This window comes from Aphelocoma coerulescens, chromosome 1 (genome assembly GCF_041296385.1).
Source record: "Aphelocoma coerulescens isolate FSJ_1873_10779 chromosome 1, UR_Acoe_1.0, whole genome shotgun sequence".
In the NCBI taxonomy this organism is placed as follows: domain Eukaryota; kingdom Metazoa; phylum Chordata; class Aves; order Passeriformes; family Corvidae; genus Aphelocoma; species Aphelocoma coerulescens.
In genome coordinates, this window is record NC_091013.1 from 1,373,063 (window position 1) to 1,388,017 (window position 14,955).

General features: G+C 51.4%; 1 protein-coding gene across 4 annotated transcripts in view; it reads right to left on the reverse strand.

Moving 5' to 3' along the window:
- Positions 1–6,529: 6,529 nt before the first annotated feature.
- SMIM11 (small integral membrane protein 11) overlaps positions 6,530–14,955 on the reverse strand; it is a 37,798-nt gene continuing 29,372 nt past the window's right edge. For 3 of the 4 annotated variants that reach the window (XM_069008557.1, XM_069008596.1, XM_069008496.1), the window contains exons 3-5: positions 14,684–14,772; positions 12,795–12,974; positions 9,936–11,314 (exon numbers count right to left, since the gene is read on the reverse strand). In XM_069008557.1, the coding sequence (XP_068864658.1) occupies positions 12,807–12,974; positions 14,684–14,704 (189 nt within the window). In that variant the 5' untranslated portion in view covers positions 14,705–14,772 and the 3' untranslated portion in view covers positions 9,936–11,314; positions 12,795–12,806. Of the gene's footprint in view, positions 6,546–9,935; positions 11,315–12,794; positions 12,975–14,683; positions 14,773–14,955 lie in introns of those variants that run through there. The other variant, XM_069008630.1, reaches the window with a different exon arrangement.

The following is a 14,955-nucleotide window of genomic DNA, read 5'->3' on the forward strand; positions in this document are numbered from 1 at the left end:
AAGACTGGGAGAGAACCAAATTCCCTGTAGAGAGTTGGTTTTGGAAAAAAAAAACCTACAAAACTTTTAATTTAGATAAAAATAGAATATTAAATTTCAAACTTAATTTTAGCTGTAATGTAATACAGCAGTAAAAAAAAAATCCTACTGTTGCTGTGTATTTCATTATGTTCTGTATTTCATGATGGTTTTAGTTGGCATTTTAAAATAAAGGGTTTGTGATGATTTTTTAGCTTGAATCTCAAATGTGATGACTGGGAAGGTAATGACATAATGAGCCCTGAGCTGGGTAATTGGGGTGTAAGTGATAATTGCCACCCTAATTGCTCCATTAATAGGGACATTGTTCAGGGGTAAGTGGGAAATTTGGTGGTTAGGTTGGTTTGTGTCATTTCTACAGGACTGGGACAGAGGAGAATCCGCTGCTCAGTGCCACTGGGATTGCATGGCCAGATCAGAGAATCCTGGAATATCCTGAGCTGGAAGGGACCCACCAGGATGATCCAGTCCCACCCCTGGCCCTGCCCAGACCCCCCAGCAATCCCAGCCTGGGCATCCCTGGCAGCGCTGTCCAAACGCTCCTGAAGCTCTGGCAGCCTCGGGGCCGTGCCCATTCCCTGGGGAGCCTGGGCAGTGCCCAGCAGCCTCTGGGGGAAGAACCTTTCCCTGCTCTCCAGCCTGAGCCTGCCCTGGCCCAGCTCCAGCCAGGTTCCTGTCCCTGGCACAGGGAGCCATTAGTGCTGCCCCTTCTCTGCCCTCACCAGGATGGTCTGACTGGGGGGGTTGAAGGAGCCAGGGACAGCCAGAGATGCGGTGATGCCACCTGGCAGCCTCACCCTGGGACACTGCAGTGACAGACCTTGCCTGTCCCCAAGGCCTCAGGAACACCATCCTCAGCCTGGAACAGCTCAGGGAGAAGGGAGGGAACAGGGAAGGAGAGGGGAAGCCCTGCTTCATTCCTGAACCCCAGGACACTGCCTGGCTGCTCCCACAGCTCTGCCCTCACCGGTTTCCCCCTGGTGCCCACTCACAGTCAGGAGGGAGCTAAAGGCAAGAGTGACAAAAGTCACGGAGCCTTTTTGTGTCTGTCTCAAGAATGGCACATTCTGACTGGCACAGGATGAAATAAATAAATTAAATAATTAAACAAGGAAACAACCAGGTCAGGGGTTATCCTGCCCCTGTGCCCAGCCCCGGAGGCACCTCTGGGGGGCCGTGCCCAGCTCTGGCTCCTCAGCCCAGCAGGGCCAGGGAGCTCCTGGAGCGGGGCCGGCGGAGGCTGCGCAGCTGAGGAAGGGCCTGGAGCAGCTCCGTGCCCAGCACAGGCTGAGGGAGCCGGGGCTGCTCAGCCTCGAGAGGAGCCCCAGCTGAGAGGGGCCCTCAGCCCTGGGTGTCCCTGGCTGCAGGGAGGGCTCAGGGCAGGGCCCGGGCTCTGCTCCGGGGCCCGGCAGCGGCACCAGAGCCACGGGCAGGGCCTGAGCCCGGCAATTGCCCTGCACAGGAGGCAGAACTGCTGCCCTGGGCAGGGCCCGGGCTGGAACAGAGCCCAGAGAGGGGCTGGAGCCTCCTCCCCGGGGATATTCCAGAATATCCACACTCCTGGGCCCTGGGCTCTGGGATGATGCTGGAGCAGGGAGCTGGCACTGGATGTCCCAGCCTCACCCATCCTGTGAATCTGTGAAGCACCACCTTCAAATTAGGGAACAGAGAATAGGATTTGCACTTCCAGTGAGTGCCAAGAGAATTAGGCACCAAAAAAATTAGGGAATAATTCCCTCCAGGCTTTTCTTCCCACACTTTACATCCAGTTCTTCAGTAGTGAGATCCACGAATGAGTTTTTTGGGGGACCTCGGGCCATCATCAGGCCTTTAAGTGTGCCCTTTGGAAAATCAGTAATTCCAGCAGGATTATCCCTGTCACGTTCTGCTCCTGGTATCCTTTATTAAGGATAAAAGCATATATTAAAGGAACACTAATAAAAGAGACAATTTGAAATCCAAATGTTTCGTATCCCACGACCAGGTGCATCTGTGCTCTGCTTGGATCAGGGACAGGTAATTTACACAAAAATGGGCCAAAAATCCAGTTTCACCACCTCTTGCAAATTCCTCTGTTATAGGGAGTCAGGAGACCATGCCTTGGATGTAAATCCCCCAAATTTCAACAAAGACAGGGCCGGAAAATGAATTCTATTGGTCAAGTCTGTCTTTGACTCCAAGGGGGATCTGCTCCTGAGCAGGGAATTGAATAAATCTGAAGGATTCCAAGTGCCTTTCCCACTGCAGCCACATTAAAATCTGGTGAAAATGGGAAATTCAGATTTTCCCCCCTAAAACCTGGTGCCAGCTCAGTGGCTCCCAACACCGAGTACTTCACTGCCACCACTCTGCAAGGAACTTCTCAGGGACAGGCAGGAGAAATCTCCCTGAAAGGGAAGTTCCCACCAATTAGTGGTTGGTTCAGGCTTTAAGGCATTAAATTCAGCCTCTCGGGATAAAATCTGGCACCTCATCAGGGCAGATTTTTCTTCCCCATGCCATTAATTAGTGAAATTTGGTGATTTCCCATGGTCAGCGATGCAAAGTGGTGTTTTGTAACAGTTTTCCCAAGTTCATTGAACATTTTCCTTTTTTTTTTTTTTTTTTTTTTTTTTTTTTTTTTGGAAGTGGCTCCCAATCTACATCACTATTGTGTTCCTTGTGGATTTCTGAGAGAATTAAGGCCATAAAAACATAAAAGAAAAGTTATGATTCACTGAAGAGACAAACCTGTGCTGTGCTCCTCCTGTGTCTGGAAATCATTGAAATGGGAATTTTTGTGGCAGAGAGAGATGTGAAACAAGGGAGTCTCATCTACCTTCAGAAGAATCCACAGATTTAATTCTCCAGAGCTGAGATGTGAATAGGAAAAGAAAAATAACCCAGCTTTTCTCAGCTTTAGGTTCCTCAGAAAAAACATCTGCTCATGTTTTACGTGAGGAAGGCAGCAGGGAATGGGAAATGAAGGAAAAGAGAAGGGAAGGGAAAGGGAGAGACTGGAGAGGAGCAGGAGTGATTTTATGGTCCTGGTATCTTAACCCTGACCATAATTCCACATTGTCTTGAGGCAGAAATTGCCCCACTAAATATGCCAGAAGAATCAAGGCTGGAAGAGCCCTTCAGCACCATCCAGTGCCAGCCCAGCAGCACCAGCCTCACCCCAAACCCTGTCCCCAAGGGCCACATCCAGACTCCTCCTGAACAACACTTGGGATCTGGGTGCCACAGGAACAGCTGATCTGCTGGAATGTTGCTGCTTTCCAGAGGGATCCTGACAGGCTGCCCCCAAATATTCATATCTGATAAAAAACTGTCTCTAAATATTCCAGTAACTCCATGACTGAAGGTCAGAGACCACATCAGGATGCACTGGCCTTAATTCCTGGTGGAGAGGGACACCTGGGATGGTCCTTTGTGGCTAAAAAAAATATCCCAAAGTCACAGAATCCCACAATCACCAAGGTGGGAAGAGCCCTTCAGCATCATCCAGTGCCACCCTCACCCCAAAGCCTGTCCCCAAGGGCCACATCCAGACTCCTCCTGAGCACTCCCAGAGACAGCGACTGCACCACTCCCTGGGCAGCTCATCCCAAGGCCTCACCACTCTGGCAGGGAAAAATTGTTTCCAATCTCCAACCCGAGCCTCCCCTGGTGCCATTTGAGGCCATTTCCTCTCCTCCTTTCCCTTGGGACACGGCAGCAGAGCCCGACCCCCCCTCACTGCCCCTCCTGGCAGGGACTTGTGGGGAGCACTGAGGTCCCCCCTGAGCCTCCTCTGCTCCAGGCTGAGCCCCTTTCCCAGCTCCCTCAGCTGCTCCTCCCAGGCTCCCAGGCTGTGCTGATGGATTTGGAGTGGTGTGAAATCTGAATGAGGAAAGGAATAGTTCTGGTGCCTCTCTCCCCCGGGGAAAGGCAGGGATTGCACAGCGCTCGGCTTTTCTTGAGACACAGCTGCTGCTCACCCCATGGCCCAGTGACTGCTGCCCTGCCCTGCTGACACCTCCCAGGGACTGGGGACAAGGAACAGCTCCAGTCAGACCAGCACAAATCCCAGGGCTCCAGTGTTGTGTCTGGATTCACAGGAAGGAGAACAAGCCCAGACCTGAAGGGCTCAGAGTCCCGGCTCTGCTGCCTCCCTGCGATTTGGTTCCAGGGCTCAACAGCTGCGGGTTCCAGGCAGTGTTTCCACCCTTGTTCCACGGAAAAGTGTGTCCTGCCATCCCTGACACAGCACAGTCCATGGGACCAGGAATGGGATCACAGGGTCATGGAATCATGGAACGGTTTGGGTTGGAAGGACCTGAAAACTCATCTTGTACCATCCCCCTCCCACTGTCCCAGGCTGCTCCAAGCCCCAATGTCCAGCCTGGCCTTGGGCACTGCCAGGGATCCAGGGGCAGCCCCAGCTGCTCTGGGCACCCTGTGCCAGGGCCTGCCCACCCTCCCAGGGAACAATTCCTGCCCAATCTCCCATCCAGCCCTGCCCTCTGGCACTGGGAAGCCATTCCCTGGCTCCTGGCCCTCCAGCCCTTGTCCCCAGTCCCTCTGCAGCTCTCCTGGAGCCCCTTTAGGCCCTGGGAAGGCTCTAAAATCTCCCCAGAACCTTCTCTTCTCCAGGCTGGACAACTCCAATCACCTGCTCCCCACCCATTTTAGCAGCAAGGAAGTATCCAAAGGAGGCAGTTTGTGTCCCAGGAATTGTGTTTCCTGGTTTGTATTCTTTGGGAAGATGAGGGGGAAGCCCCCAGGAAGGATTTCATGGAAACAAGCATTAGGAAAGAGGAAGTGTTTGCTGCCAGTTTCCCAGCAAAGGGAAAACCAGAACTGTCTCCTTTTCCTGGAAAGAGCTGGGAAAGCTTTGTGAAACCCCTTCCCTTTTCCCTCTGGGAGGTTGAGGCCTGGCAAAACTTTTCTCCCCAATCCCTTTTAATGAGCATGGAAACCCGTGGGCAAGGAAAAGAGCTGAGTCTGAAATCCAAGGAACTTTGGGATGTTACAGAAACCCCTCCAAGATGAGTCCTTGTGTTTCCTCCACTCCCCCTTTGCTGCTGTACAGGGTAATTACAGCCCCTGTTTGCCACAAAACCCTGTAACCCTTCGTGGGGAAGAAAAATATTGTGGCTCATGCAGTTGTGACTCAACTGGTAATTTGGGATGACAAGCAATTCCTTGAACATCTGACTCGAGTTAATGGGAGGATGTTACCCAACAGCAGCACCTTAGTCAGGAGCCCTTGAAACAACATCCCAGCTCCTCAGCAGCGTTTAAATCCCTATTGTTGTATTGGCTTTGCCAGCGGGAGCTCTTGGAGGGAGGCTCAGGGCACTTGACCATTGCAGAAGAGCAAAGCCAAGCTCTGGTCTCACTTAGCAATCTGTGTGTGTGGAGATTTTTCTCTAAAATGTGGGAAAAATGATTAAAGGATCTTTGCATAAGGACAAGAGGCAGAGTCAGATGCAAATGTTGGGGGAGAAGCTGTCACAGATGTCCCTCTGCTCCAGCTGGAATGCAAATCACCTGAATTTCCATGCTGTTTCACTGACTAATGAGTTCTAAATGCTTTTCTAAGCCTCATCTTCATTGAAAAAAAAAAACCAAAACACAAACATTTCTTTTTCTCCAGCTCTTGGAGCAGGTCTGTAATGGGTGACACAAGACATTTTTAGATGGGAATATTTCCCCCCATTTTCCAGGCCTCAGTCCTGGCAGCTTTTTGCAACCCAGGGCCAAAAAGCACTTGGGGACATAATTTAGGGATGATTATGGTGGGACTGGATGGTCCTGGAGGGCTCTCCCAAGTTGGATGATTTGGGATTCTGGGATGAGGGCTTTAGTGAGTGAGCAGGCGAAGTGGGGACCACTGAGAAGTGGGAGAAGGGTGGCCAGGAATGGAAAGCCAGGAATGGAAAGCCAGGAGACATCACTCAAAGCTCATCCTCTGTCCCTGTGAGCTTATTCCTTGGAATTCCTTCCTGCAGGGCCCAGGTGGGAGAGGAAGAGGCATGGGAAGAGGAGGGAACACACTAATGATGGTCTGAGTGAGAAAAGCAAAATAACAGAGCTGGTTTAGAGCACAAACACAAGGCCCAGACTCATTTCTTTGACTTGAACCCCGCTGTCAGGAGCTGCCATTTGTTGGTGCTTGGCTCTGAGCCTCCCCACATCACTGAGGAACACCAGGCTGGGAAATGAGCCCGAGTTTAGGCCAGAGAAATGAGTCAGAGCAGATAAAAAGAGCTGGAGGACTGGGAAAGGGCCACACCATTAGAAGCTGAGGCACTGGGGAGCAAAGCCAAGCAGCAGGAGAAGTCCAGGTGAAAATAAAGGATAATCAAAAAGGAGAGTCACCCATCTGTGCTCCTAGGGATCAACAGGAAGCAGCCACATCCATCCTCCTCCATGTGACAGCCACATCCCAGCCTTGGGACAGACTGGGACAGCCTTGCAGGGATGCTGGGACACATGGACACCTCCAGGAGCTCTCTCTGATCCAGCAGGAATGGCTGCTATATGGAAATACACATGGATAAAAGCTGAATCACTCATCTGTGCCCAAACAAACTTTCCCTCCACAGGAAGGAACCCATTTGTATGGGATAACTCGTGGCAGCTGCCAGGAATTCCTGTTATCAGCTGGTGCTGGGATTATTCCAAACTGCTCCACACGTGTGCCAGGCGAGGTCCAGCTGAGCCCAGACACTCTGGAATTGCTCCAGCAGCCAAGACAAACCAGCTTCAAAGCCAGAGCCAAGCTGGGGAGTGACTTGGGTTGTGCCAGCTCTCAGTCCCCAGTCATTCACAGCCAAAAATGGCCCTTGGAGCAAATCCAGGGGGAAAACATCAACTCAGGTTTTGGAAATTTTACCTGAGCCATCCCCACACACTCCTGGGTTGGGCATTGGGTTGTTTTCCCTGTGGTGCTGCAACGTGAGAGAGATGTCCAAAGGATGGGGAAGGGTCTGGAAGGGCCACACAAGGAGCTGCTGAGGGCACTTGGAATGTCCAGCTGGAGAAGGCTGAGGGAGACTCCTCAGGGGTTGCAGCTCCTCCCGAGGGGCAGCGCAGGGACAGCTCCGATCTCTGCTCCTGGGACAGGGACAGCACCCAGGGAGCAGCTGGAGCTGGGCCAGGAGGGATTTAGGTTGGATTTTAGGGAAAGGTTCTTCCCCCAGAGGCTGCTGGGCACTGCCCAGGCTCCCCAGGGAATGGGCACGGCCCCGAGGCTGCCAGAGCTCCAGGAGCGTTTGGGCAGCGCTGCCAGGGATGCCCAGGCTGGGATTGCTGGGGGGTCTGGGCAGGGCCAGGGGCTGGATCAGTGATCCTGTGGGTCCCTTCCAGCTCAGGATATTCCAACTCCCTCGTGTGAGGTCCATCAGCTCCCCACAAGCCTTGAAGACTGAGGTTAATAATAGTTAATAAATATTAACTAATTAACTATATCATATATGCTATAATTAGAGGAAGCAACAAGTTGCTGCATCCTTGGAAGCAATCCTGCCAAGGCTGGAGCTGGGATCCCAGGGAATTATGAAGGATTCTCCCCCACACAGGACATTTTCAGAGCCGAAAAAAGCAGGTGGAATTGCTGATGCCCAAGAAGAAAAGCAGGGAAGGAAATGTTGGAATCCCTGTTTGGCCCTTGGGATGCTCCCTCCAACCCCAGTCTGGGGTGATTCTGGCAGAAGTCTCAGACTAAAAGCTTCCAGTGGTACTAAAATTAAGCTGAGCTCATCTCAGCCAAAGCCTAATGACAAAACTGTCCTGTTGAAGGTTTATTTTTTGCTTTAAGGAGCACAGAAACCCCACAGCCCCAAGCTCCCTGTTCCAGCATCCACTTGAGTCACCTCAGAACCTGGGAGAGTTTCATTTTTTTTTCCCCTAAAATCCCACCAGCTCCTTTCCTCATCACTCCAGGATTTCAGCTTTTGTTTAAACCCACCCATCCTTCATCTGAATAAAAGGAACCCTAAAGGTGCAAACACTGGAAATTTAAAAGGCAGATTTTAATTTTAAGCCTTTTCTGTCTTCAGCACTTGGCATGGGTGACAACGACAATATCAGAAACAGAGAGACCTGTGCAAGGGAGAACCCTAACCCTAACCTGGACAGTGCTTTGGAAAAGAGGAATTTTATGGAACAGCGGAGGAGGACAGACCCTGTGTTCTGTAGGCACCACAGTGACCTGGCTCATTTTTTGGGATGGGAATATTTCCAAGAGGTTCCTGTGTAGATCCCTTGGTGTTGAAGCTGCTGGATGTGGCCCTTGGGGGACAGGTGATGCTGCTGGGGTGAGGTAGGACTGGGTGATCCTGAAGGGCTCTTCCCACCTTGATTCTGGGATACACTGAGTACTCCAGGGCTCTCTATCCTTGCTGCCTCCTCTTCCTCAGAAATTAAACTGAATTGAATTATCTTTTCCTCTTTTAAATGTGTTTTTAATCATAAAACCCTTCTGTGTCCAAGGAAGGTCTCAGTGCTCTGGGCTGGTGACAAGGTGGGCATCGGGCACAGCCTGGACTCCATGGGCTGGGAGGGCTTTTCCAGCATCAGGGATTCTGGAATTCTGGGATTCTCTCAGAATTCCAGGTCCTCAGCTGGTTTCTGAAGGAGCCACTGCAGCAAAGCTGAGCTGCTGTCTCCCCCCAGTGTCAGATTTTTCTTGTTCAAGCTGTGGCACACGGGATTCCCAAAGGTAAAATCACCTGGAACCTGAGACAGCACAGGTCAAACTCCCACCTGGAATATCAGGGAACAGGGATTGGTTCGGTTTGGAAAGAGATAAGACTGGACAAGGCCGATTCTTATCCTGGAAATTATTGGATGTCCCCCATCCCAGGCCCTGGGGATACCTGAGCTCTGATGCTACACTGAAGCTTGGGAATGGCCTCAAGCAGGAGGAAGGTAGGGCTGGATGGGAGATTGGGCAGGAATTGTTCCCTGGGAGGGTGGGCAGGCCCTGGCACAGGGTGCCCAGAGCAGCTGGGGCTGCCCCTGGATCCCTGGCAGTGCCCAAGGCCAGGCTGGACATTGGGGCTTGGAGCAGCCTGGGCCAGTGGGAGGTGTCCCTGCCATGGCAGGGGTGGGATGGGATGATCCTAAAAATCCCTTCTACCCCAAACCAATCTCTGAGTCTAAAACTCAGGCTGGACCAGATTTGAAGCCTCACACCTGCAAAGATTTTTCTGATTTGGCTGCAGAGGCAGAAAGGTGTTAATTTGGAGGATTTCTGAGGAGACTCCTCATGGCTCCTTCTCCCATCTTCAAGGGCAAAAAAAGACCATTAATTCCCTTCTGGCACATCTTTGGCAGGGAGGGCACTGAGATTTTAAGATAGACTGGATTATCTGAGGTGCTAAACGGTGCCCAGTGGCTTTGGTGGTGAAGGAGCTGCTGTAAAGGGAGATTGTGTCCCTTTGGTTCTGCTCACAGAGCAGAAGTAGTTGAAAAAGTAGTTGAAAAAACTTTAAAAAAAAACCCCCTCATTATTGTTATTATTTTTTTTCTAGAAAAATCTACTCTTGAGAGCCTAAAACCTCCAGATTGGGGCTGATATCCAAAGATAACCAGTGACTGCACAGAGCCAAGCCACTGGTGGCTTTTGGAGCTGGGGGACCATGCACAGATGTGACAATTCCCTGGGGGAGTGGCTCCACCAGAATTCCCGGGTTTCCCTCAGCAGCCTGTAAGGAAAGTGGGTCCCAGGCACTTCTCACTGACACCACAAGTATTGAACTGAATTCCCCCCAGTTCACCCTGGCATGCACAGGTGAGTGTTGGGAACAGAGGGGAACTGCTGGATTCCCTGGGATTCTGGGAATTCCTGAGCCTGGCAGCCGTGAGGCTGCGGGAGCAGGGATATTTCTCTAGGACACAGCAGGATATTGCACAGCAAGATCTTTCTCTGTGCTGGGAATGGCTTTCTGCACTGCTTTTATTCTCCAGTCTCCAAGGAGACAGCAGGAAAAGTGAGATTTGCAACATCCCTGCAGTTCCAGGAGTGATTCCAGCAGAGCCAGAGCTCCCTGAGCATCCCCTGCACCCCCCACTTGGGTGAGGGCTGGGGACTGGGGCAGCTGCAGCCCCAGGGCTGCTCCAAGGACTCTCCACCCTCCTCTTCCATCCTCTCCCCACTCTGCTGGCAGATTTCTGCTTCTCCTTAACTTCCAGAAGGGTTTAGGAAGTGCTATGGAATGGGAATGGGAATGTGAAGGCAAAGGTACCTGAGGCACTGCCACACCTGAGCCTTTATTGCTGAACTTCTGTATTTCTCTGTTCATTGACCTAAATCTGCTCTGGAGCCAGGCTGGGAGAGCTGGGAATGTCCAATCTGGAAAAGGAAGAGCTCCAGGAAGGCCCCTTCAGAGCCCCTTCTGATACCTAAAGGGGCTCCAGGAGAGCTGCAGAGGGACTGGGGACAAGGCATGGAGGGCCAGGAGCCAGGGAATGGCTTCCCAGTGCCAGAGGGCAGGGCTGGATGGGAGATTGGGCAGGAATTGTTCCCTGGGAGGGTGGGCAGGCCCTGGCACAGGGTGCCCAGAGCAGCTGGGGCTGCCCCTGGATCCCTGGCAGTGCCCAAGGCCAGGCTGGACATTGGGGCTTGGAGCAGCCTGGGACAGTGGGAGGTGTCCCTGCCATGGCAGGGATTGGAACAAGGTGATTTTAGGTCTCTTGCAGCCCAAACCATTCCAGGATTCCATGCCTAAGCAGAAAACAGGGAACCAAAGAGAGTTCTCAGGATAAACTTCCTTCCATGACACTTCCATAAAGGTGATGCCGTGATTTCCATGGATCCAAGGAAGTCCTGGATGCACAAAGTGCCTGGAAAAGCTCCTCCCCTGGGTTTGTCCATCTGGATTCCATGTAGGCCCCACGACTGACCCTTGCAGGAAGCAGCTGCTCTGCAGAAGCTGCACTGAGCCCTCCCCACTTCCTTCTGCCTCTCCATGAACTTCGGAGCCTCCCAGGATGGATCCAGAGCATTTTTCTCCTCAATTTCACCCTCCAGAGTCTTCTCCTCTTCCATCCCAGCCACCTCCTTGGAGCTGATCTTCCCCAAGTGCTTCCCCTGCAGCTCCAATCCTTCGAGGAAGCAGCCCCCAAGTTGATTTTTTACCAAAGGCTTTTTTATTGCATAAATAGAGGCTCAGACGCTCTGCTGTACATACAAAAATGGAGATCATGTCAGTGTTACTCTGAGGTTACACATCCTGCTTTTCCAGGAAGGCTTCATCCTCCTGGGAAAGGAATCCAATGGCAGCTGCCAAGTGTCAGGAATCTGCAGGGTGGGGAGAGAGCAGTGAGAACAGCAGGCACCAGAGGCTGGCAGCACAGGGGCTCCAGTGCCCACGGGGCACCCTTGGAGCTGCTCCCAGCTCCATGGGGGAATTCCTCCCTCTTAATCCCAGAATTTAGGAAGGGCAGGGAATTTCTGTGGAATCAGAGAGGTTTTAATGCCAGTTGTTCACCAAGGGTGATGTCTCCTGCTGGGCACAGAGGTTTTGTGGGATGATCCTGGTGCAGAAATCCCTGGAGCTGTGGGGTTTGCCAAACAGAATTCCCTGGGATAACACTGCACAGAATCCCAGAATCCCAGACAGGTTTGGGTTAGAGGGACCTTAAAGCTCATCCCATCCCACCCCTGCCATGGGCAGGGACACTTCCACCATCCCAGGCTGCTCCAAGCCCTTTTCCAACCTTTCCTTTTCCAGGGAAGTGACCAAATCTGCCCCAAGCCAAGTCCTGAACCTGCTGGAAACAGGAGACTGAAAAACTCCTTTGGTTTTGTTGGGGTTTTCTTTTCTATGCAAATAGAAAAAACTTTGTTCCCATGGTTATTCCTCATTTCTAGGCACAATTCCCAATCCTTGCTGCAGGGAATAAAGGAGTTTGAAATAAAATCTAGAAAAGATCTGAAGAACTGAAAGTGTCTTTAGATGGGAGGGGATGACCTCAGGAAGGGAAATCAGATTTTGATTTGAATAAAGAGCAACATTCCATCAAACTCCTACTGAGCTTCCAAAGGGCAGGCAGGAATAGAATTCCCATTTTGCAGCAGAACAAGGAGAAGGGAAGCAAACTGCTACAAAAATGACAAGCAAGGCAGGGAATAGAACCCAAGCACCAGGCAGGACTCATTCTGCTCATGGATTTGCTCCAAGAAAGCAGGGATTGCTTCAACTTTGGGAACAGAGGGGAGCAATTCAGGAATTTCAGAATGAAAACCCCAAATATAAGGCATTTTGGAATGTTTGTTTTGCTCTTTCAAGCAGAAAAATGTGCATTTTTCTCAGGGAATTCTACATGGTGCATGTTCCGTGGCACAACCTGTCCCTTTGGGAATCCCACGTGTGGAATTTGCCCTTTCCAGCTAAACCACCCCCATCCTGTCAATGATTTCACTCATCCAGAAGGGCTGATTATTTTCTCTCTTTATGATGTGCCTGAAGGCCCAGAGTTCTGATTGCAGCATCCTGCCTGGCTGCTCCCCTGCAGTTATTCCCAATTTATCCCCCTCTTTGTGCATCACAGAAAAAAATCCAGGGAGATAAAAAGCAGAGAAGGAATATTGTGCTAAAATATCCTCAAACAGGGCACTGGTTCATGCAATTCCCACAAAGCATGAATGGGAATGAAACATCCCAAATATTCCAAGGGCTCAGCTCCTGCTGCTGGCTCAAAGTGCACATTCCAAACCATTCCCAGGGGGATTAATAATGTCATTCTCAAAGCCCAGGATGTGGGATCCATCCCATTACCTGAGGGACTTTTCACTCATCCTTCTTCTCTGCTTCTGCTTTCAGTTTCTCCTCCCGTTCCCTCTTCAGTTTCTCCTCGATTTTCTTGCTCTGGTACATTTTGACTCCAGCAAAGGCCAAGCAAAGGATCAATGTTTTAGCTGCCAAAATGTACATCAGCAGTGGGAAGTTCTCCAGAGCCTGGAATGCCAAAGAATCTATTTAATCTAATTATGGACAATTAAAAATGAATTTATAGGGGTGTTCTGCATCTTCCATTCCAATGGTAACGCTCCTCTCTCTCTCGCCGTGATTTTTATTTCTGTGGGAAACTAAAGCAGGCAGAGCAACAAAGCCAAAGAAAAATCCTCTTCCCTCAAGTCCTGAACCCCTTTTGCTCCTTTTACAGCAATATTGGCACCACCTGGAGCTGAAAAAAAGGAAGAGCTGAGTATTTTAGGGAAATTGTGGAAGTGGAAATGCTGCTCAACAATCCTCACAGGTGATGGATCCCTGGGGATCAGCTCTCAGATGGGATCCCCAAAAACACTCCTGGAAATCTTAATCTATAGCAATTTTGTACTGAACCTGCTCAGATATGGAAGGTTTAGAAAAATGCTTTTAAACTGGGAGAAAAGTAAAAAATCCTCAGCTTCCAAGGACTGCTGCACCAGTTTTGAATGCCTGGAATTGCACAGTGTTTCAAGGCTATAAAAACATGAACTTGGTGCACATGGAGAGGAAAATCAAATGGAAATGGGTGGTGGGGCACTGAGCAGGCTCCCCAGGGGTGGGGTGGGATTGTTGGAGGGTCTGTGCAGGGCCAGGGCTTGGACTGGGTGATCCTACAGGTCCCTTCCCATCAGGATTCTGTGATAACTCTGCGAACTTGGGATTCTCCCGGTCCCCTCAGCCTCCCAGCATCTCCCAAAGCTGTCAGAACACATCCGAGCTCTGAGTTTAGGCCAAGCCTTGTGTCCATTCACCAGCAGGGAGTTTGGAAAAACAACACCAGGCTCTGTCAATCTCCCCACTGTCCCAGTGGCAACAGCTCTGAATCAAAGGCACTGCAGCACCAGGGCAGGGAAGGCAGGGCTGGGGGCAGTTGGTGATTATTGATTTAATGTGTTCAAATTGTTAATTATAGAGTTGTGGAATGGTTTGGATTGGAAGGGATTTCAAAGCTCATCCAGCACCATGGGCAGGGACACTTTCCACTGTCCCAGGCTGCTCCAAGCCCCAATGTCAGGAACAATTCCTGCCCAATCTCCCATCCAGCCCTGCCCTCTGGCACTGGGAAGCCATTCCCTGGCTCCTGCCCCTCCAGCCCTTGGCAATTGTCTCTCTCCAGCTTTCCTGCAGCTCCTTCAGGCCCTGCAAGGCCACCCTGAGCTCACCCCAAAGCTTCTCCTCTCCAGGCTGAACAATCCCAGCTCTGGCAGCCTTTCCTCCCAGCAGAGCTGCTCCATCCCTCTGCTCATCCTGGTGCCTCCATGGACTGGCTCCAATAGCTCCATGCAGGAGGCACCTGGTCCAACACTGTGGTGCCTCACACACGACCCTGCAGAGCTTTCATGGCCCCAAAACCCCAAAGATACAGTGGAGAAAATCTCCCTCCAGTAAAAAAGGCAGCTAAGGGAAGAGCAACCAGAGAAAATCCTGGAAAGAGGAAAGGCAGGAGGAGCAGGGATGATCAGAGCTCTGGTGAGTTCAGGTCTGAAGTGTGAGGCCCCAACAGCAAATCCTGGGGCAAGCATGTCTGGCAAGGAAGGGCAACAACCAATCCCCTGTCCCTGAGAGTGTGCTGGTTAAACACCCCTCCCCTGGGAATGGAATCATCAGAACCCACCCAACACATCCCACATGGGAAGAGCAGCAATCCCTGCTTTGGGAATGTGCACCAGCCTCACCTTCCAGTTAAAGGCCACCATCTCGGCTGCGGGGTGCCCCAGGACTGGGGGGGTCACACTCCAGGAGGCACAGGGCAGGGCAGGAGCATCTTGGAGAAATGGAAAACAAAGCAGAATGAACTCTTGGAGAAATGGAAATGAGAAGATAATTAGGCGAGCTGCTAATGAGCGCACCCTGCCCCTCTGACAGGGCTCATCTGCAGCGTCTCCCCAGTGACCTCCAGGGCCTTTTGGGGCTGAGTGACAGCAGCAGCACAGGGGTTTGACAGGCC